Consider the following 23529-nt stretch of genomic DNA (forward strand, 5'->3'; position numbering starts at 1 on the left):
GGTAAAAAATACTTTTTACCTTAAAAAGTACATTTAAAAACATTTTTGAAAGATTGTGATAAAGATTGCGATAGAAAGATTCAAGGTATAAGGAAATGTGTTATTCATTTTTAACTGATGGTTACACCACATGACATTTTAAATAATTATGTCTTTGATCATTACATTTAAACTTTAAACTTCTTGAAAATTGCATGACTGTTTCTGTACAATCAAAACCATATGAAACCAACATGAATGCATGAGTACATCTGGCACGTGTTTTAAACTTTACTTTTCTTAATCTTAGACATTCTTATTTGTTATTGATCCATTAACCAGTTTATGGATCATAGCTTTAGTCGGGGTGGAGAATGTGTGTTTACACACAAACAAGACACAAAAAACATTCAGTGTTAGCAGGGTGACTAGCTTTGGTCTTGTGGTCTGTGCTTGGCATTAGTCAATCAATGCACCCTCTCAGCCACTCCATCATGTTACAGACCTTACAAAACAAGGGTACTTGGTTCAGTTTCATGTGACACAAAGGTGTGAACATTTCAAGCAAAAATTCCCACAGCAAGCATGGTGCTGGTTTGCAGACACAAATGTCCAAAAGCCCAAGCTACTTGTCTCGGGGTCTTAAAAATCGAGGTGGATTTATGCGCGTGAGTGGAGCTCGATGGATCCCTGAGCTTAGTGAAGGGGAACAAATGCACAGGGCTGCTTTTGCCCTCATGCCTGTGTGCTCTAGATGCAACGGGAGATTCAGCCCCTTGGCTTCTGGACAGGAACACTTTGATCTCTTTACTGTATTTATTGTAATTATTGCTACAAAGGCCTTAACCATATTGCCTTATTTTATGATAAATGTCAGAGATAAATATCTATGAAAAAAGAGTCTATAATAGCAGTGCTATGAATAATAGCCTTATTTTGAAATTTCATCCATTTGAACCCTGTTTCCTGTTTTAAAAGTTTTTTTTCAACAGACATCTTGGCAGTAGTTTGATATGGGTGATGACGGTGGTGGTGGGTGGGATTAGGCTGGTTCCTGCTTTGGAGGGAGCGTAACACTCAGCATCTGCACGAGTGCCATGCTGATCTCTTCCTGCTGTATGCTTTTAAACAATGAAATTGGACATAATAGCAGTGTTGATTTGATTCTCAAGCTGAACTATTGACATGCAATGTTGAGAGTTTGAAAAGAGCATCCTTTTTTTTAAGGACAAACAGGAAAGAGAAACAATTTGGAGAGGTTTGGCATTCTTGGGTAATCACTTTTAGCACTGAGCATAACCTTATGTTGAATAGTATGAACATATTCATTTATAATTGTCTTTGCTATTTAGCCATGTAGGTCTTTACCATTTTATTTGCATGAATAAATACAGTAATGGAGTATATTATATTTTTAGATTTTGATAATTGATATTTGGATATTATGTGTATATATATATATATATAGAGAGAGAGAGAGAGAGAGAGAGAATAGTTAACAAGTGAGTGATTTTATACACAGCATTTGTCCGCCCACCAATCACATATATTTGTGTTGAGTGTTTTAAGGAGAAATTAAACATTTTATGGAGCATTATATGTCATTAATTGTTAATTTTATTGGTCATTCTGTTAGTTTTATTAGCTATCATTTGCATACACTTGTAAATCACTTGTTTAACACAAAATACAATATTATAATCACCTGAAAGATGCTGAATGTTTGTGCTGGCATCCCACATCGCCTTTTGTGTGTATAAAAAAACGGCTGTACATAATAATGACTATTTATTACATATTATGTAAAATTCCCTTAATGCGGAATGAAAAATGTGATGTGAAAAAGAAAAATTTTCTCCAAACCTCCTTCAGCAACGCTCTCACCACAGGACTCATCTGTGCTGTAAGCACATGCATTAGTGTAAAACATTTACCTATGACCGCGTAGCTGCAGACTTTTATCTTTGTTGATTTTTTTTATTCCAGGAAGTGGTTTTATTAACATTAGAAAAGCTGAGCAGAAAGAATGTTCACATTGGACTCCATAACCTGAGAAGTTTTGATTTGATAACAGGCAATAAAAGGCCGTTACCGGGTAGAATCAGCAGAGGGAGAAAAGATTAGTGATTGAAGAAGAAAAAAATGGGGTGTGATTGATGTGCAGGCTACCGAATGAAAAGAGACAAGTGTTTTTGAATTAATTTCTTATTCTTTCAATTGTATGTGCATGCGCTTTGGTCATTTTCTGCATGTTATTAAGCCACTTTATAAGGAGCAGACTCGATGAGACATTCTGTTCCTCATTTACTCTCTCTCTCTCTCTCCCAGTACTGAAGTCTTCAGGTTGCATACTTGGGTGTAGTAATTTGCCATTGACTGGCGACAGGTGCAGCTGCTGCCGTTGCCACTGTTAACAAGCCGTTTCATCATGGTTAGCTTGCCGTGATTATCCCTTGTTGTTGCCACAATACCACGGGTGGCCATTTTATGATGCTGAAGATGTCAGAGGAAATAGTTTCATTAATAATCCTTAGCCTACTGTCCTTTCCGAGTCATTTGCTTCTGCAATTGTATTTTTATGTGTCCTCTTCTATTTTCCATCAGATACACGCAGATTAATGAGCAAATCAAGCTAGTGAACGATCTGACTAAAAAATGTTTGTTTACAGTTTTGTTCATAGAGATGTGGTTAAAGACGTAATATGTAAATTCTACCAGTTGTCCTAATTACTAATGCTTCCATAAATAACCGGTTTGTTATAGTTGAGTATTTCCTGAGGGAGCTGGTTCCTTCTAATATGTTTTTCTAGAAGGATATATTTGGTGTATTCAATAAACATCCTCTGAATCTACACATGATCGGTGCTTCAGAGCTTAAAATCTGGGTTTATATGTTTTTCTCCTCTACTGGAGGTCTAGAGTCCGTTCACAGAAGAGACGATGTGTCACCAGCAGTAAGTCATGTGGTCACTGTGCAGAGCTGACTTACCATGCTAATGGCTCGACTGACAGGACTTTGGGGCTCAGTCCTATAAACACAGACTTGCCCTTTGCCATACTCTTGTTGAGCAGCTGACCCGAGAGCATTGTTTGATTCTGGGTCCAAAATTGACCCAGATAATTAAAAGAATGTTCTAGGTTCAGTTGGTAGCATTTGTGGGATACATAGTAAATTGCAGAAAATATTTTTTACTCAGGCACTTATAATGAAAGTAAATGGGACAATGCAACCAACAGATAATGTACAGTTACTCTCTCATTATTGCAAAATAATCCTGAACAAGGTGATTTGGTTCTGAACATAAAGCAGAGTGGGACTGTATAAATATTAGTGTTAGGGGTTAGTTCACCCCTTCATCTTAAGAATACAAATTAAGATATTTTTGATGAAACCCAAGAGCTTTCTGACACTCCATAGACAGCAACTGAAATATTTTATGGCCCAGAAAGGTAGTAAGAACATCCTTGTTCAACCGTAATGTTATGAAGCTACGAGAATACTTTTTGTGCACAAAGAAAACAAAAATAATTACATTATTCAGGAATTTCTTCTCTTCCATCTCAGTCGACGCGTGTTCACCAGACTACCAAGATGCTTGCATGTGATGATGCTGCTGACGCAGAACCTGGATGCGCTGTGCCTTGTTTGCAAGCAGAGGAATGCACACGCATGCCTCATGGTACTCCCGTGAACACAACACAGAAGAGAAGAAATTGCTCAATAAAGTAGTGTTGTCAAAAGTACCGACTTCGGTACCTGTTTCCCCCACATTTTTAAAATTTCAGTACCAACAGGTACCGAAGTTAAACGTACCAAACTTTTGACAATACTAGAATAAAGTTGTTATTTTTAATTTCTTTGAGCACTAAATTTTTTGAAAACGTCATAAAATTAAGGTTAAACAATTAATGTCACATGGACTATTTTAACTATGTTCTTAGTACCTTTCTGGGCCATAAAACCTTTCAGTTGGGTTGCTGTCTATGGAGGGTCAGAAAGCTCTTGGATTTCATCAAAAATATCTTAACTTGTGTTCCGAGGATGAATAAAGGTGTTATGGGTTCGGAATGACATGAGGGTGAGTAATTTATGACAGAATTTTCATTTTTGGGTGAACTATCTCAGTAAGTGGTTTATTTTATGATAATTACAGCTGAATGTATATCTTTCCACCTTCCCACTCTTTTACACTGAAGTAAATGCATAAATACGTGGACATGAAATTTAGGTTTTGAGATGGACAAGTTAATTTTTGATCAGTTTACTTGTAGAGACAATGACGAGACAGAACATGAGCACAACTGAGTCAGAAACACAAGCTTCTAAAAATAGCACCTGGTGTTATCATTAACTACAAGTATTAAAAAGCATTTATGGTAATTGAAAGAAAGCTAAAATAAAATGAAATTTAACTTTTAGATGAAAAACTTAAAAATAAAAAAAATCATCTGAAAGGATTAAGTTGAAATATTAAAATTAACTAAAACTTGAAATAACATAATATAATATAATATAAAAACTGCCCCACTTTAGTTTGGTGACCAATTCTCACTATTAACTAACTATTAACTACTCAATAAACTTTTGCCTCAGTAAACTCCTCTAATTTGCTGTTTGTTAATAGTAAGGTAGTTGTTAAGTTTAGTCAATATGCTAATATGTATGCTAATAAGCAACTAGGTCGACCTCTAATCAAAAGTAACGACTAAAAGTTGAAATACTTGAAATAACTTGAAATAGAATTAAAATGAAAACATTAAAATGAAAACAAAAATAAAAGCTAATTCAAAATATGAATAAATACTAAAAGTATATAAAAGATACTAAAATAACTCTAATCAGTGTTATTTTATCCAGTGTATTTGACTGCTGAAATCATCCAAAAGATTTTGTTTTTGTGATGATCAACATTACAGGTTTGCCATTATATTATGCTTTTCAAACGCAGAATATTCCTTACATACATTAGTGACTATAATCCAGTGCTGTTATGTTGTTAAAAATGTTTATGTTACATTTTTTAAGTTTTATGTTTTTTTTAACAAGTTTAGTGATGAGATATATTCATTAAAATAGTTTGCGATGATGTTGTGGTGGTGTCCTATTGTCGTCCAAAATTAAACCCTCAAACGTTACTTCTGAATGTTGATTAATAGCATCATGATTGTAGCAAATAATCCATGCTATATCTATCAATGCCAGCCTTGCTTTCTCCTTCATTGTGTGTTCAAAGTGAGGAGTGTGTTCCCATGACAACATGGCCAAAGCCTGCTCTGCAGATCATGGATGTGCGCCTTGTCATTGTTTGCTTTGCAGATCATGGATGTGCGCCTTATAAATGTCACATGAACACCAGAATTTTGTTTTCAGTTACCTCGGCCAAAGCCTGCTCTGCAGATCATGGATGTGCGCCTTATAAATTTCATTCAGCATAAATGTTCAGGAATGGTATTTGTAGCTAGAGCTTAGTCTTGGTCAGTAGGTTGAAATAAAACTTAATTGACTGTTGATGATGATGTGTCTAGTTAAATGTTGTTACAGTGATTCATTTTCACAGTAGTCATTAATTTGTCGAGGCGTTTGTCTGTCGGTCAATTCTTACAGCATATTTCACTTCTGAAAACTTTTATTTCTACACCTGCTGTTATCTTGGAATTTTATTAGCATTTTTTGGAGAATGGACAATTTCCAAGACAAGGAAATTTCCAGACAAGAAGAAAAGCGTGTTTTTGTGGTTACTGATGACCAGAATTAAGTAAATATGGAGGAAATATGCAGATGAGTTCTTTTAAAAGCCTGCTGTTTTATTCAGCGTTATGAACAGCATAACTTCAATCGACTCACCCTGCAGTGCCTCATCTCATATTCCTGCTCTTCATACGCCACAGTCTATTTTCAACACTTCTATTTTTGACACTGAAGCTCACTGGCTAGTGAGCACTACCAAGTATGATGGAGTGTCAGAAATAGAGATGCACTGCTTGTGTAAGAACGTCTGTTGTATCATCATTGGTTGTAAGCCAAAAATAGCCTTCACATAAATGCTCAAAGGCATACTGGAAACAGAAGTGTCTTGCTGGTTCAACCTGAGGGGTCATATGACACCTCCGATTTTTGAACAGCAGATTTTGAACAGAACTTGAGCTTTGATGATTAAGTTGCACAATTATTTTAGGCAAAAAAGTGTTTGTCTAAAGTTCCTAAATTTGGCAAGTCTAATGGAGTCCAAATCCTTGAATTGTAGCCCCCCCGTGGAACAACAAAGTAGTTATCATCATATCAAAGCTGCTCATTTCAGATGATATTTTGCTTGGTTTATTATAATTAATGTGTAATGTGTCAATGTGTATCTATATTTATATTTATTTATGTAAACACAAACATAGATATATTTAAATGTATGTTCATGTTTATAATACTATTAATAAAACTATATATCTACAGTATATCTCCAATTTTTTTTATTAAATCATTTGTAGGGCTGTGCTATATGGCAAAAAAAAACACAACAAAAAAACAACAACAACTAGGGCTAGATTTTTTCAGAACATTTGAGTGATTCTTGATTTCTACGATTTTTAACTTATCAACTTGAAAATGTAACTACAACATGATTCAAGTAGCTTTTTCTTTATTAACCCTCTAGTTAAAGAAATTTCTATTTTAAGTGCACCACACATGAAGTTCTCAACATGATCTAAATGTTAAACAAATCACTTGTTAACTATAAATATCTTTGCATATGTTCAGAAATAATACAAGGAAAATGCTTTAAACAGATATCAAAAGTTAAGATAATTCAAATTCAAAATGACTGAATGTATAACACCAGTAGACTATTACCTATAAATGCTCTCTAAAAACAATGAACAGCAGCTTTTAGCATGATGTCACCATGATGCAAACATGAAATTACAGACAGTAGTAGTTCTTTACAGGTTTTTATTTGATTGTGCTTTTCCATTATTTCTCTATGTAAACACGCGTTTGACTGTTGGGTTCGCATCTCTTGCAGCATCTCATGCATGAAACGGCATTCTAAAAACGTGGCACTCAAGTTAAAAGAACTTCAGTGCAACTCCCACCTTCCTGCATTTTTCCTATTCCACTGCCAGCGTCACATCTTTGTCAACACAAAGCGCATTCTGTGTGAATGGCACCTAGTGATACATTCTAAGTATGGTCCTTTACAGAGCGTCTGTAACGGTCTGGTGTGTACACAAGCACACGAAGGAATGCAGTTCCACAAGTATTCTTTTAATGATCTACAGAATGAGATGGGCACAACCAGACATACATCAAACATTAGCAGACAAAGGAACATAGGGGAACACAGACTTTAAATACTAGGAACTTAATCATGGGGAGAAACAGAAACAGGTGTAGAACTAATTAATCAAAAAGCGGCCCACCGTGGAGTTGACGGCAGGAGGAGCCATGGTGGAGAAGGGAAACAACACCAGGGGGCCGACTGACGGAGACTGAGTTGATGGATGAGGAGCCCAGGATGGAGAGGAGCAGACAGAGAGCTAGGGCGATACCGACGATCCGGAGGGCCAAGGCGGAGCTGAAGGCTCAGGTGACCAAGGCGGAGGAGGGGCTCCAGAAGACCGTGGTGGAGCCAGAGCGACAGAGGATGAAGGAGGAGCCAGAGGGAAGGAGGAGCCCGACAGAGCCAGAGGGACGGAGTGACGAGGTGAAGCCAGAGGAGTGGAGTCCCGAGGCAGCGGATGGTCGATGACTGACCAAGGCGGAGCCGGAGAGATGAGGGAGCCCAGTGGAGCTGGTGGGATGACGGGCCACGGTGGAGACAATGGAGCCAGGAGCCAAGGTGGAGCCGATTGGTCGGAGGGCCAAGGTGGAGTCTGGGTCTCAAAGGCTGGAGGCTGAGACAGGGCATCCTCCAACCCCGAGGTAGCTGGTGACAGGAAGTGCCGAAGCGCAACCGACTCACCGGACATGGGGTGCTGAGGGTGAGCTGAGGGGCATTCCTGAGGCAGCAAAGACAGGACTGATGGACAGGCTGGCTGATACAGAGGAGGAGGGAGTGGGAGGCTGGGTGGGAACACAGCAGGACATGAGCTGGGCGGAACCAGTGGAGCCGCAGGAGATTCAGGGGCATAGAGTAATACTTCTCCAAACCAGTCTATTAAGTCCATTTTAAAGATGTCCATAAGTTCCTCTGAATACAGTCCAGAAACCAGATGCAGCTCACCCTCAGTCACGGGAGTGTGGGCGGGGCTTCCCTCCAAGTCCTCGATCTCCACCAAACGCCCTCGGGAACGGACAATGTTGCTGGCTCACACACTTGGTCAGACGATGCTTGAAGCTCAGGCTCCGTGGCGATGATTGGTTCAGTCGCGACGGGCTCATGCTCTCCGTCTGCAGTGGGCTCAGTGCAGCGAGATGACGGCTGACTGGTCTCTGGTTCATGAGTGGGCCTGGAGATGTTTTCATCGGTGGGGCAGATGGAGAAATACAGTCCATTTCTCTCCAGCACCAACTCCACGAAAGCAGCTAAATCCTCCACGGGACCATTTGCTTACACCGCTCGCTCAGGCTGGTGATGTTGAATGGGAAGTGTGTAAGGCACACCAGATCTAAAAAGTCCCTGGTATTGTCCTCCAGCGAACGGTCCTGTTGCTCCAGGCACAGGAGTTGAATGGCTGGAATATCCATCCCGGGAGTGGGGAAAAACAAAACAATAAAGAAAGAAAAATGCCGCTAATTTTACTCACTTTGACGGTCTGCTATTCTGTAATGGTCTGGAGTGAACACAAGGGGACGACGAAGGAATACAGTTCCAAAAGAGTTCTTTAAATGATCCACAGAATGAGACGTGCACAACCAGACATAAATCAAAAGATAGCAGACAAAGCAACATAGGGGAACACAGACTTTAAATAATAGGAATGCAATCAGGGAGAAACAGAAACAGGTGTAGAACTAATTAATCAAAAACCATGGCAACAAACTAACAAACAACAAACATGCACCGACATGTGGTTGGATCATTCTTTTCTATTTACTGTAAACATTGATATATTGTCAAAGTGTCTAATTCTAACGTTTGGTAATATTTCTATTCAAAATCATGATTCCTCGATTTATAAAAAATAAAATCGTGGCAAAACATTGAATTCGAATCAATTGATAAAATCGGAAAAATTGCCCAGGCCTAATCACTTGATATATTTTTTAAAGGTGTCATGACATGGGTTTTTTTATTTTATTATTATGGTCCCCTAGGTGCAATTATAGTATTACTACAGTTTTTTTTGAATTTTTTTTAATTTTTTTTAAAATGTAGTGAATTATGACATTTTCCCACCCTGTTTTCTCATCCTTTGATTCAAACAGTCTGTTTTTGGGTTGTTTCCCCTTTAAGAGTTCAGTGTTAAGGCCCGCTGTTATGATTGGCTAATGAAAGTGCCTATGGACCAATTATTAACACCCCCAGCCAGAACATTTGTGGATTGAGCGTAACTGTTTAGTAGCGGGTGATGCATTCGAAGCGATGGCTCTTGCAATGATAAAAACCTTATATGTTTGAGCACATCTGCGTGGCATTGTAATTTTCCTGTACACAGACCCACTCGCTGTCCGTCGACTGAACACTTGTGAGGCGCGCGGCGCAACAAGGATACGAAATGAGCGTAGTTGTCTTGTGGTGGAGGCGGTCATATGCAAATGGTTGGAACGTCACTTCGCACGGTGACGTCACTTCTTACCATGGATCCAGAACGAGCTGTATTTAGAGCTTGATTAAATAAATGGCTCGTTTATAATGGGGAGGACGTCTTAAGCTATGAAACTTGCAGGACGTTTTAATGGTACAAAGACCTCTTATATTTCATGACCCCTTTAAGGCTTTTTTGTATGAAGAAGTACTTTGCCACTTTTGCAATATGAAATACCTCTAGTTTTGTTTTCTTCCAGCTGTGCTCCATTTTCCAGGCTGCTTTCTTTAGGGTGCTCGTTATCCCATGGTGTCGGACTGTTTTCCTTAATCTTCTTTAAGCATAAGGAAGTGACCATGTCTAAAGTGCTAGAAAAGAGAGAGTCTATAGTTTCTATTACACCAAGTTTTTCTGAGCTATTGGATATGTTGAGGAATTGAGAAAAACCGGGAAGGTTTTTTTATGTTTCCCTGCATTTATCACATGTGAATCCTTCGCAGCTGACAGAGAAGGCTACACTATACATGTGGCAAGCAGTGCACATGAGAAGAAGCCAATACTCACTGTGATTATTGAATAATTCTGACTTACCACTGTTGTTTGATGAACTTGGTGAAAAGCGGAGCAAGAGAGAGAGAAGAAACGCTAGGCGAGAATGACAAGCTAACATGCTAACGGAATGTTAACGCACTGCGCCAGTGGTTTATGTTAAAAAGCTAACAGCCAAATTAGTTTGATTGATAATATCAGAAAAATGGTGAGAATTAAGTTATATTTTAGCAGTTTAAATAACAGAGAGTGAGAGTAAGAGAGAGATTCCAAAAAGGGAGCTACATTGAGCTACAATCGCAAACCACTCAGCAGCACGGCGGACAGGAACTATAGTCACAAGTTTTTGTTTACATAATATATGTGTGTACACTGTGTATATTTATTATATATATAAACACACACACATGCATGTATATATTTAAGAAAAATATATTGTTTATATATTAAATATTTTAATTATATGAATATAAATATACACATGTAAATCCATGTAAATATTTTCAAATTATATATACTGTATGTGTGTGTATTTATATATACATAATAAATATACACAATATTCACACATATATTATGTGGATATATTTATTTATTGGGGTCTCCTAATAAATCTGCACGCTCAAAAACATTTTTGCCTCTAACCAATATATTTTACAAGTTTTATTTATTTTTTTAATAATTCTTTGGTTAAAACAATTCAAGAAGACACTTTAGCAAGCAAGGCAAAAGGCAAGAGGAAATTCTTGACTGGGTCACTGTGTGCAATGTAGAGACATTTCTGGTTATGGCCAGGATGTGAGTCAGGTCAAGCTGACTGCTGTTAATTGACCTCCGGAAGTGTTTACCAGGGACTGAAATATCATTACCAGCATCACAAAATCAAAGATAAAACAGTAAGAGGCTCACATCACAATCAATAGCCCTGCTACATCTTTTCTTTCCTTCAGCACTTCTACACTGCCAAGAGTGTTGCCATAGTGATATGAAATGGGTGCATAGTGCCGCAGAAGTCAGGCTTTCCTGTACATCAGACATGTTTTCACATTCAGAAATTTAAGGTCCATGTTTTTTTCCCATTTACACTCTTCCAATACATTAAAATATGAAAGAAACATACATTTGATTTTGGATTATACAGTATGGTTGTATGTGATGAATATAAATCAAGAAAAAGCTCTCAAGGTTGAAACCCACTTTCTAAGTGAATGAATTGAGAGCAAATACGGCTGCTGATGTAATTATGATTGACATTACCATTCTATGTATATTTATAGACTTTTCTGACTTTATTTTCCTCCCTTTTTGTCTCCTCAGTGTGACAACGCAAAGGGATTGCGGGCCTTCTTTGATGCAATCTGCTATGGTCCGAAACATTTGATGATCTTTGGAGGAGTGTGTCCGTCAGTGACTTCAATCATTGCTGAATCGTTGGAGGGGTGGAACCTCGTGCAGGTTAGTGACATAGCCAGTATCTGGTTCATAAAACCTGCAATGTGATTATTAAATTGCATAATCATTAACAATCCTCTTTTTCCCTCAAAATGCAATGTTTACATGAGAGAGTTCTCATACTTGAAGAATTCATGCCACATATTTGCACTAATGACTTCCTCTGTGACATAAATAAATACTGATATCTTAAATCAAAAGGTTGGCAAAGCTGGGCTAAAAATTTAATCCCAATGCTGATAAAAACTGAAAAAAATTGCACAATTCCCAAAGACCTCTGTTTTAAGCAGACCCGAGGGGGTGTTTAGTGTATTAACACTTTAACAGGAAGTCAGTGTTCGGTTATTCTAAGCCTGTCTCCCCCTCTTGTTTGCAATATCCATTGATATCTCTAATCTGTGTATTAGCGTATCACTGACAAAAGTAGTACTCTCAGGTTGCCATCGGCACATATGGCTCGAGGAAGTTATGTATTTAAAATCTCTCTGATGTGAGGCATGGCGGACTATAAAGGAATTCCACTGAGGAATCTCCTCCGGGCTCCTACACTTTCACTTTTGTGTTGGCAGATGTGTGGTCAGTCTCTAAGCCAGCTGACATTTCACCAAGAGAACCTGGCAATTTTCCAAAACTGTTCCTCCAAAGTGGCTGGTTTCCATGAGATTAATAGAAATTTGTGTATGTCGAAAATATGGACAAAAAGCCAAAAAAAGCTGATAAAGGGTTAAATATGTGACTTTAAAACGAGGATATCCATTATTTTTTCATTATTATTGTTTTCCCCCAACACCCACATAATGTTAGAAATTAGTATTAAGTATTTTGCTCTAAACAGTAATACTATATCAGCCCTCTACATTACGAGTAAATCACTCGCATATGCGACTGAATCTTAACTCTGGGCGACTAAATAAATAAAAGCCAATGGCCAATAAATTGTCAGATTTTACTCGCCAATGTGTGAGTTGGAGACTCTTGACTATTTTCACATACATATATCAGTCTGATGAATAAACTAAAAAATTTACTAGCCAATGGCGATTCAATTGCCAAGGTGTCCATAGAGGGTTGTATATCTTTTTATGACTATTTTTCACCTTCACTTAGAATTAAACATGCAGTTTTTTGGCAAGCCAACAACCCTTGGTGTTTCTGAATAAGTTTTTTTAGTGCAGATTAAATTTCTCCGGGGGTGAATTTTTGGGTTCTTACATTGTTATTTTTCATAGTATCATGAATTCATTTAGATCAGAGAACGTTAGATTACTCATGACATGATCCCTTTAATTTTTCTGTTGATTAATCAGTGTAATAAAATGTTGAAATGCAACACATTAAAATAGCACATTGAACAAAATTTGAAGACATCAACACACTCAGAAAAAAATGTGCAAAATTTAGAGATAAAACAGCTTGTTACTGGTTAAAGGTTCATAGTAATGCCTTACATGGGTACATATTACTACTCTAATGGCTCGTTACGGTTTACTACAGTACAGTACTGTATGATTTGGGATGGTACATCCTGATCTGGCTTGCGTTTTGTTGCCAACAGTACCCTTACTTGATAGGCATATGTCAGAAAGTAGAGATTGACGTGCGAGTGAAAAAGAAATTGCAACATTGTCTGTGTGTGAAAATGTACAAATATAAAATACACTGTTATATTTTTTTGTGTTTTCGCACTCTGATGTGAACAAGCCCAACACGTATGAGCAGCATGGTGGAAAGAGTGAAGGAGGCGCTTTCTTTCCCCTTGTGTTGTCATTCCTGTTGTAGCACGCTCAAGTGACGATTCTCTGTCAACCAGTCAACGTTGTGAAGTGAGTCTAGCTCTACCCTTAAGGTACTGGACTACTGTGCAAGTTGCCCCATTGGAAGAGTCCCAAAAAAGGGTCCCAAAGTGGTATGGTTCACTATTTTGGTGGCATTTACAACTTCTGAAAAAATTGCGTACCGTACAGTACTGAACTGAACCGTAGTGCTCAGTGGAAACGAGCCGTAAGGATGAGGTACAAAGATAAGGTACAAAGCTGTGCCTTTGAGGTACTGCCCAAGTGACAAGCTGTTGTATCCCTAAAGGTACACTTTTTCCACATTGTTTCTGACAGTGAATGAGTCAAGGAAATATCATAAATGGGGGAAAAAATCTTGCCATTTCTGTAATTAATATATTTGTGGACTTGGACTCGGCATGCCTTCCTGAGGATAAGCTTACAGAAGTCCTAATTTGTGGACTAATCTCCCATTAACACCAGATGAGTAGATCTCTAATTAGCCAGGGTGATGGGAAGCGAACACATCCACAATGGGATTACCAGTGACATGCCTCAAAAAGGCTTTTAAACCTGTGACAAAATAATAAAACAAACAAGGGGAGGGGACTGGGCCCATGTAAGAAGTATGAAAAAAAAATGGGATGTGGGTTCCTCATTGTGCAGGAAATGGGGGATGAGATAAGTCAAGCAGGTCCAGGGCTAGTTGCACCAGTTGTGTGTTTGTTACAGCTTAGACTATTTTTGACAAAGGGGCACTAAGTTACAACTTCTGCACTACTAAATACTTTTGCATTGCACCATTAAACTTAGAGCATGTTCACACGGAGACATGGTTAGCTTTATATATAATACGTCCAGACGGATACGACATTTTGGGAGCCTGAAACTGCTATTTGGGAACTTATGAATGGCTGCTGCAACCCTACCTAGGGGTCTAGGATCACTTCATGCATTCATTGCTGGAATCTCTTTCATGATGAAAAATCAGTTTGAAACAGTGATGAAGCAGTGAGCACCAGGTGCACCTCATTACGCTCATCTAGCAGCGTTTCCATTTCCGCGCTCCTCCTCTTGGCCGTGCTGCAGTATTATGAGTCTGGATGGAGAACAGCAGAGGAGGGCCAGAGCACAGACGTCTGGAGATTCCTCAGTCACACCTGCTGATCTGTTTCATAAGAACAGACAAAATGAACACTGAGGCAATGCATTCTCCAGCTTCATCAAAACCACACGTCAACACTTAGATTCTGTACCCTTATTTTTAATTTAAGGCATATGTTTAATGAGAATGGGAGATGGTGTTGAAATGACGGTTGCTTGATGGATTGTGTAATTACATTTAATGAAAGCATCAGACGGTTCCAAAAACAAGAGCAGTTGTGTTTTCACCAATTAAATTATATACACGTGTTGGAACCTCCAGAGATGTGCCAACATGCAAACAGCTCTAGAGTAAACTTTTGACCTCAAGAGCCATTGAAATCTGTTAGGATGTCAGTTTCCACAGGCATTCTGCTCCTGTGTAATTAAATAGTGCTGAGCTTCTTTTGTGCTTCTCAAATCATCACTTGGCATTCAGTGGCACTGAATGGCTCCTCTGTTATGAAGTGGCTTACATCAGTGCTTGCAATGTGCAGAGATATTAACATGACTTGAGTGCTTTGAATCAAATTGAATGTCACCCAGACTGTGAGAGAATGATTATTTTGAGCTGAGACATTCCTTTCTCCCTAAGCGCTTGGATGATATCGTGCCCTCGTGTGATAGTGATCTTTCGTATAGCAGGGAAAACGATAAACACGGGAGAACGCTTTTTTTCTTATGTGACTAATAGGGAGACCTTATTGCAGGCCGGACTCGCAGGTGCTGTTTGTGAAGATATTATAATGTTGAAATGCCCCCCATTGTAGCTCTGATAAAGATAACAATGCTCACAACATCGTAATAAATGTGATTAGATGATATTAAGCATAATGAATCTATTGATATGCAATGCCTAGATGCAATTAGACATTTAGTTGCTCAAGTAACTACAAACCTCCCTTGATAGAGAAATGAGCATACCCGTAAAAAGAACAATCACAAAAGAGATCTTAACTTCTCACATGCTTCATCTCAAATGTAGGCTTCTGCTGGAGTTTCAAAAGGCATAGCAACCCTAAAATGGTTTCCATTCACATATGTTTATGCAAGTTTGGGAATATGTGCTCTAGGGCTGTCAAATAAAAATCTGAATTTTGAATATTCTTCAAACTTAAAATAAAAATCCACATCTGAATGCAAAAACAGTGCATTCACATTTTAAGTGTGCATCAGGCGGCTTTATTAGACGATGTAAGTGTGGTGTCATTTTAATGTTTTTGTTAGCTTATCCAGTTGAACCCACTAGCTGTTGGGTTGCTGCATTGTTCATTCAAAATATTGCGGAAAAAGAGAACATCGATGCAGACAAGCCATTCACACAGAACACATATTTTGCGCATTTTCTAGAGGGACATCTATCTCGCACAAGAGAGCCGCATGTTTAGAAAGCCATGTAAAATTAATGTAAGTTCAACTTTTAAAAAACATGTCTTGAGATTTTATGGCGGGTTTTTTCCCATCCTACTGCATCTCATGTTTTTAAATGAAAAAAGTACTCTGTGTGATTGGCTTTCGGCCCATTGCTGTTTTGTTTATAATTGTTTAAACAACTTAATTTTATTCAGTTTATAAAAGTTATTTTAAACATTATGCAGTTTTCCACAGAAAGTCATGTTATTTTATTGCTTTGAATAAACATGCATTAGTAATATTTTGCTCAATGCACCCTCTTGTGGCCAAAATCTTTTTTCCCCCTAACTGAAATTATGCCTTTTAAATTCGAATATAATTTGAATATTGATCATATTTAAGTACAAAATTCGAATTAAGTCTTTTAGCCATTTTGACAGCCCTAATGTGCTCTAAACAATTCCGTAAATTAGTGCACAATGTACTGTATTAGTTTGAAGGAATTTTCTGTATTTATTTTTTACCTGTATTTTGAATTTTACACTGCATTGTGTTTTAGAGTTAATGAAAATGTCAGTAAAATTAATGGATAATGTCCCGGTAATGAGCTGCTAGTACTCTTTCTGTTATTTTACAGAATTATTTCTTACAGTACATGGTGCAAAAACGCTGGGTTTGTTAATTATTATTAAAAACTTTAAATGTACTAATTTGCAACTTCATATTTACAAATGTGTAATAAAAATGCTAATATGACATATATGACAAAGTTTATTTTAGTTTAGCATAAATGCTTGTTAGTACATTCAGCAGAACACTACAACCACATTTCAATAGAACTAATAGAAAGATGTACTTAAGTCCTACTTAAATGGGTCAAAATCACTGTTAAGATCATCTAATTGCATTTAATACAAATGTAAAATATAGTTCAGTTTGCTTGTATGTAACATGCAATTAAGAGTCTGAAAACACTTGCACTTAAGTATATTTAACATATATTATTTCTGTTATAAGTACTCAAAAGTATGCTAAACTGTGCTTATTTTTCACTAGGGAATTTCAGCATTTCTCATCAAACTTAATAGATCTATACTCTTACTGTATGTAAACAATTGCCTTTTTGTGACTATTTTTATTTATTCTAAGGTATACACCTCTGAGACATTTGAGTTAATACTCAGTTTCATTCTAAGGTATAAACATCTAAGACATTTGAGTTGATACTCGGTTGTCAAATGATTGTGGTCAAAACTTACAGTTTTGGTTTTTATTTTTCTCTGTTGTCTGAATTGCTTGAGGTGATCCTCATTTTTCTCTCTCCTCCAAGGATTATAGTAAAACCACACAGCTCCTCAAAAATGTTGTGGTTAGGCATATTGCTTTACATAAACTGTGGTGCTAATTTGTAAATTTGCTGTGATTCCTGTCTCTTTCAAAAACGGCTCTCTCGTCAACTGTGTTGATATTTTGTTGATTTGAATTTTTGTTGTTAAAGTTTGTGTGTATTACTTTATTTATTTTTTGTTCTTGATAGTCTGTGCCGTCACAGTGAGCGTCACAGCCTCAAAATTAGGCCAGGAGAAGTGCCTGGAGATAGGTATTTTTTGTTATTTTCTATGATTTAGTTCGTCTCCCTCTTGCGCTTGAAAGATACTTGGTATTATTGAGATCCATGCAGTATGTCTGTAAGGTCAGCCTCTCATCTGCTCCCAGCCCGAGCTTGTGCCAGAAAATGTCGATCAGCAGATTTAGTCAGCTACAGGATGGAGACACAGCCAACTCCCAAAGGTTTACATATGCTGCTTCCCTATGGAGACAGATTAGTCTCAACTGTGGTTCACGGTGCAAAAAATTTTCACAATTTGAATCTTTCTTGTGATTCCTGTCGTACACACAAAAAAAATTCCCCTGCGTGAAAAAAAAATATTACTCACAAAAAGCAATTCACATGCGCAAAATAAAATTAATATTCATAAATACATTTAATGCAAAACACAATTCGAGATATAAACTGTAACCTTTGGATGCTAAATGTACGAGTGTCTCATGTACAAACGTTGATTTACTACGCCTCGATTTGTGTGTGTGTGTTTTTGAGACTTTCCTCAGAGCTCTCTTGATGGGTCTGTCGTACTCAGCCAATCAGTGCGAGCTTACCATTCAGCCATCATCATAAAAAGTATTCAGAAGCTCGCAGGCAATCGGGGGGACGTCAAGAGATAAGCCCATAGAAGCCCTGGCGTTACATTTTAAAATCTATACAATAATTAATCAGAGATACTTGCTGCCCAGTCACGCCAAAGAACTCCCCGCTCAAGCTCGCCGTCTCTTGCGATTGAATGGCATTTTTGGTAGCTACTTGAGATTTACATCTGTCAGACAGGTTGCTGACGTCATCAAGCTTAGTTTGAGCGCGTCAGAAACGGAAGTTCTAAAAATCTGCTCGGGCTTTCACTTGCTCGAGTTCCATGTGCTGTGTCCATTTCTTTTACTGAATGGGATTACTGACGTGCTTAATTTCCGTTCTAATTAATCCATATTGCGCCGTCTTCCTCCTTGAACGTCAGTGGCTTATGATAGGAGTGAAGAAGCTCGCAGCCTGATTCCTAAAGAGTACGTTTACATGGGAAAGAGCTCTCCAGGAAAGTCTCAAAAACACAGACACACAAACAGTGGATTCGAGTAAATGACGATTTGTTAGCACTCGTACATTGTAAAATGTCAAAGGGGCCAGTTGTGCATCTAGGGATTGTGTTTTGCATTTGTGAAATGTTATATTGAGAGAATTTTATTTTTTGCCTGAATTTTTTTTGTGTGTACGTGAATTAGGTTTCATGCATCAATTGTCTCATTTGAATCGTAGTTTTTTTGCGTGATTATTATTTGAGACTTATCTGTTATACTTGCAGCATGACAGAGAATGCACACAATGTAGGGCCTGCAACTAGGGATGGGGTGGAGATGCAGTCCTCATTGAAAATCATTAGCTAAGTATGGTTTTTAATTGATGCAGCTCTTTCACATGAAAGAGATGCAGTGTATTAGCAGCATAGCTAAATGGAATGATTTCTCTTTCCACTTATGTGAACACAAGAAGAAATGCAAAAAGACACAAGCAGTCACAAACAGACAAAAAACAGAAACAATACTCACAGCGCTCATTTAGATACAGAGAGTGATGCTTTCTAGAAGACATAACATAGACAGAAGAAACAAATTTGGAGTTATTTCCCACTAAATAACAATGAAGCTAAAGGTGACATTTACTGTAGTTTTTTATTTTATATATAGTTATTGTATATCAATTATTGTAAATCATATTAAAAGTTCTTAAATGATTATTTTTTGTGATTATTTATAAATGATATAAATAATGTATTTTTTTTTTAAAGAAATTAATATTTTAATTTAGCAAGGGTGGATTAAATTTGTCAAAAGTGACAGTAAAGACTTTTATAGTGTTACAAAATATTTCTATTTCAAATAAATGCTGTTCTTTTGAATATTCTATTCATCAAAGAATGCTGAAAAAATGTATCCCAGTTTCCACAAAAATATGAAGCAGCTCAACATTAAGAAAAGTTGTTTCTTGAGCAACAAATCAGCATATTAGAATAATTTCTGAAGGATCATGTGACACTGAAGTAATGATGCTGAAAATTCAGCTTTATTTTTTAAAGGAATTAAATGTTCAAATATATTAAAATATAAAACGGTTATTTAAAATTCTAATAATATTTCACATTGTTACTATTTTTACTGTATTTCTTATTAAATAAATGCTACCTTGGTAAGAGATTTCTTTCAAAAACATAAAAAATGGACATGGCTGCCCACTGCTCTGGTTGTGTTTACGGTGTGTGTGTGTACCCTACTGTGTGTGTGCACTTGGATGAGTTAAATGCAGAGCACAAATTCCGAATATGGGTCACCATACTCGGCCACACGTCACTTCACTTCACTTCACTTCACTTCACTTCACTTCATAGTGAAAACACTCTTATCATTTGCGTTTATACTTATTAAATGTAAAAAATAGTGGTTTTCAAATGTATTGTTAATTGACCTTGATTACCTCTTTTTATTTTTAGAAACTGCAGAAATATTGGATTCTGCTTGTTGGCCTTGATAGTACTTGGTATTCGATCAAAAAACCCTTTTTTGTTTTCATTTTTTAGTGAGTCAGGGAATATGCACAAATGACAGCTTTTTGAGTATTAAAACTGGCAGGCCAGACACTTACGTTGTTTCTTTAATTATTTATTTTGTTTCTGTGTGATGTTTATTTAAATGTATGTTACCTGCCTTTTCACATTTGCTGGGAGCAGGAAATAAAAGAAGCCGGCTGAGTTGTAGAATAACCTGAATATCTCAGCTGCTCCATCCATAATGAGTTTAACTTGAAACAATGCAGGCAATAATCATTAGTCCATGTCAAACACGATGCCGGCTCAGTGTTGAACCAGTGAGATTCTGCTCTGAGCACTGAGGAATTCAAACTGTGCATTCTCACATATACACACCTCTCACATTTCGCTGTGGGGGTTGCCGTGATCAGTTTGTGGGTACCATCTGCCCTCAGATTTATGTAACAACAGATACAAAAGCAACTCTCACACATCCTGATTGTGACTCATGTCCCATGATGCCCCAGAATGGTATAAGTGAGAGGACCACACTCTCTCTGCCTGCTCTGTTCCTAGAGGCCAAAACGAAAAGTGTGAGAGGAGGGAAGGAAACTACCCGAAGGAAGACACAGGCAGGAAAAATAATTTTAAAAAGGAGCAGAAATGAGCCTGTCATTCAGAAATTTCACCTATGGCTTCATGTGTGATAATGTTTTTGTTTTTTTACAGTGAATTCATTTGTCTGTTAACAACATCATTAGTATATTTACAGTGGAGATTTCTGTCATTTTGTGACTTCATCATTTCATCAGTAAATCATTTCCTTTACAACATAATTTCCACCTCTGATATTTTGTGATGCAAATTACATTTAGTGATGTGTTTCTTGGTTTTTCTGTTGTTTTCGCATCACCACATAATACATCATAAAAAGTATATAATGGCATATTTATTTAATTTCGCTATTTTTCTTTTGGATGTATTTTATGTATAGATTTTATATTTTTTTTAATTGTATTTTACCCTTGTCCCAGACTTAAATTTTATTCAATCTAAAAAAATATTTATTATTATTATTATTAATGTATTATTGTGTATATTAGTATTGTGTCCCGGACTTTCAGTTCTTAACTATGAATTTTTACATTTCAAATACTTTATAGATTGATAAATCAATTTAAAACCTGAAAGTCTGGAATGTGTCGACGTATTGATGGTGTATTAAGAAGAAGAAGAATAAATACTTTTTAGATTTATAATTCATAATTTAAAGTTGAAAATCTGGAACACAATACTGTATTAAGAAGAAGAAAGAAGAAATACTTGATAGTTTTACATATTGGACAAGGGTAAAAAGCTATAAAATCTATAAATATAATACATTCATAGGAAAAACAAAAATGAAAAAATGATTGCATGGGAGAAGTGCCCGAGGTTGAAGAAACGTAGATGTTGTACAGGCCACTTTTCATTATTTTATAAATGGAGGATTTGGCATGGATTTAAAGATCTTTGCCAACAAGTCTTGGAAGTGGTCTGCTCCAAAAGTGGACCTCCTTTGTCAATCAATTAGCTGTTAGTAGTGAATATTTCATTATCTGCAAGTTATATGTCCATTATAGATCGTGTGTGCCAGAAAGGGCTTTTATAGCAACATAAACCTTTCAAAGCATAATGTGTTGGATCCCGCTTCCCTTATTTTGAGAAATAATGGCTTCTCTTATAATTTAGAGCAACCACCATCACAGATGTTGATTTCTCTGTTGAACTAAAACAGAATGCAGGTCTGAAAAACGGCTTCTGTTGGGTGTGAGAAAAAATACTTTGGCATATCTGAAAGCAAAACAACTCACAGACACAGCCACTGTTGGAGGTCCATAACATATCCCTTCATTCCATTTGACATCTGTGTTCACTTAGTGTGGACATGATATGAAGACAACAGATTTGTAATTGCTTAATCGCAAGCAGCCTTGATGCAACACTGAGCAATATCCAATGGGAGGCTGAATGTGATCAAGCAAGAATTATGAACAGCCCGGCAATTCATATTCATTTATGAACACTGTACAACATCAGTTGTATTCTTCTTACTCACATGATAATCTCAGAACAAGAAGTGGTTCCTTTTGCACCATCACTGTTTTATTCTTTTGGAAAAGTAAAGCTAGTTTTGCTGCAATTCCTCTGAGTGCCATAGTAAACTCCTAAATAAAACATGTGCTGCTGCTGTGTGCTGCTCAGCTAACGTCAAACCCTTTCTTGTTCACTATCCATATTTCATGCGCTCCAAGTTGAAGTAAAAAATTAAATAAAATCACAGGTTGGGCTGTTTGCAGGGCTGCTGGGGGCATTTGATGAGCATGACCTAAATGAAGAGCTGCATCTGTTAGTGCAGCACTAGAAGCTTCACATAAACAGTCAAGTGAGACTAATCAGCATGAGTCATGTTGAGCCAAATCCACTCTATTGTTATTGTAGGGAAAAACTGCTTATGAGACTTTGGTAACACTTTCTGTGAAGCCTGTATCTGTCTACAGTATGCATTATAATGCATGCATGCTGTATATATTATATATTATGATGTATCATCTGATAAATAATCATAACAACAATTACAGTACATTACAGTATGTGCCTGTTTGTGGTTACAACTTTTAAAAGTGTGATGCATTATAACACCAGATGAAGCCTGCATTCATAATGCATCATATATGTATTCTTAATGCATTATAATGCATGTGTCAAGCCCCTGGACTCTTTCTGTGTTTTCCCTCTCCATTTGCCTGCCCTGACCTAGTTTTCCCATGTTAATTGTTTAATTTGATTCCAGGTGTGTCTCGTTGTTCCCAAATTAAGTTGTGTTAATATTATCATTAGCAATCATGAGTCAACAATTTGATGCAACTTCAATAAACATGACGGGTTCATGTTGATCATGTTCATGTTGATCAAACCGTGTTGACCAGCAAAAAGCTGGCTTGTTTGAAAGTCACTTCTGTGTGAGCTGTGCTATGAACAGTAGACTTTTTAGAATATTTTGTTGAATGGGCCACACCTTTAGTTTTTAGTCTTGGGCTGGAGTGTCTCTCAGGCTGATAGAGTCAGTCCACAGGAAGAGAAGAGATGCGCTGAGGAAAGCCAATTAGTGTGCACTTTTACACTATGCACATCTCCCGATCGCAAACAAAACAAGATTTTCCTCAGATCCACTGTACTGCTTTCATGAGTGGCTTTGCTTATTTTCTACGTTGGTTAATTTTGTACGTTAAATGAGTCGGTCTAAATGCTTAAACACAGTTGTTAAACTAACTTGCTGTTCACTAACTAGTAATTTGTCACTCGCTAGTGAAAAGAAGACTGAATACATGTTTTTGTGAAACAGGTCACAGAAAAGTACAGAATATATTTAGTAGTCATACTTTTTTTTGTCACAAACATACTCAAGGTGCATTGCACTGTGGTGC

General features: G+C 37.1%; 1 protein-coding gene across 1 annotated transcript in view; it reads left to right on the forward strand.

The window, feature by feature from the left end:
- The window catches only part of LOC109112229 (gamma-aminobutyric acid type B receptor subunit 2-like), a 185862-nt gene that overhangs the window by 39624 nt on the left and 122709 nt on the right, over positions 1 to 23529 (forward strand). The window contains exon 2 of the mRNA XM_042776923.1: positions 11527 to 11664. Coding sequence (XP_042632857.1) covers positions 11527 to 11664 — 138 coding nt within the window. The remainder of the gene's footprint in view (positions 1 to 11526; positions 11665 to 23529) is intronic.

Source organism: Cyprinus carpio, chromosome A19 (genome assembly GCF_018340385.1).
Source record: "Cyprinus carpio isolate SPL01 chromosome A19, ASM1834038v1, whole genome shotgun sequence".
Classification (NCBI taxonomy): Eukaryota; Metazoa; Chordata; class Actinopteri; order Cypriniformes; family Cyprinidae; genus Cyprinus; species Cyprinus carpio.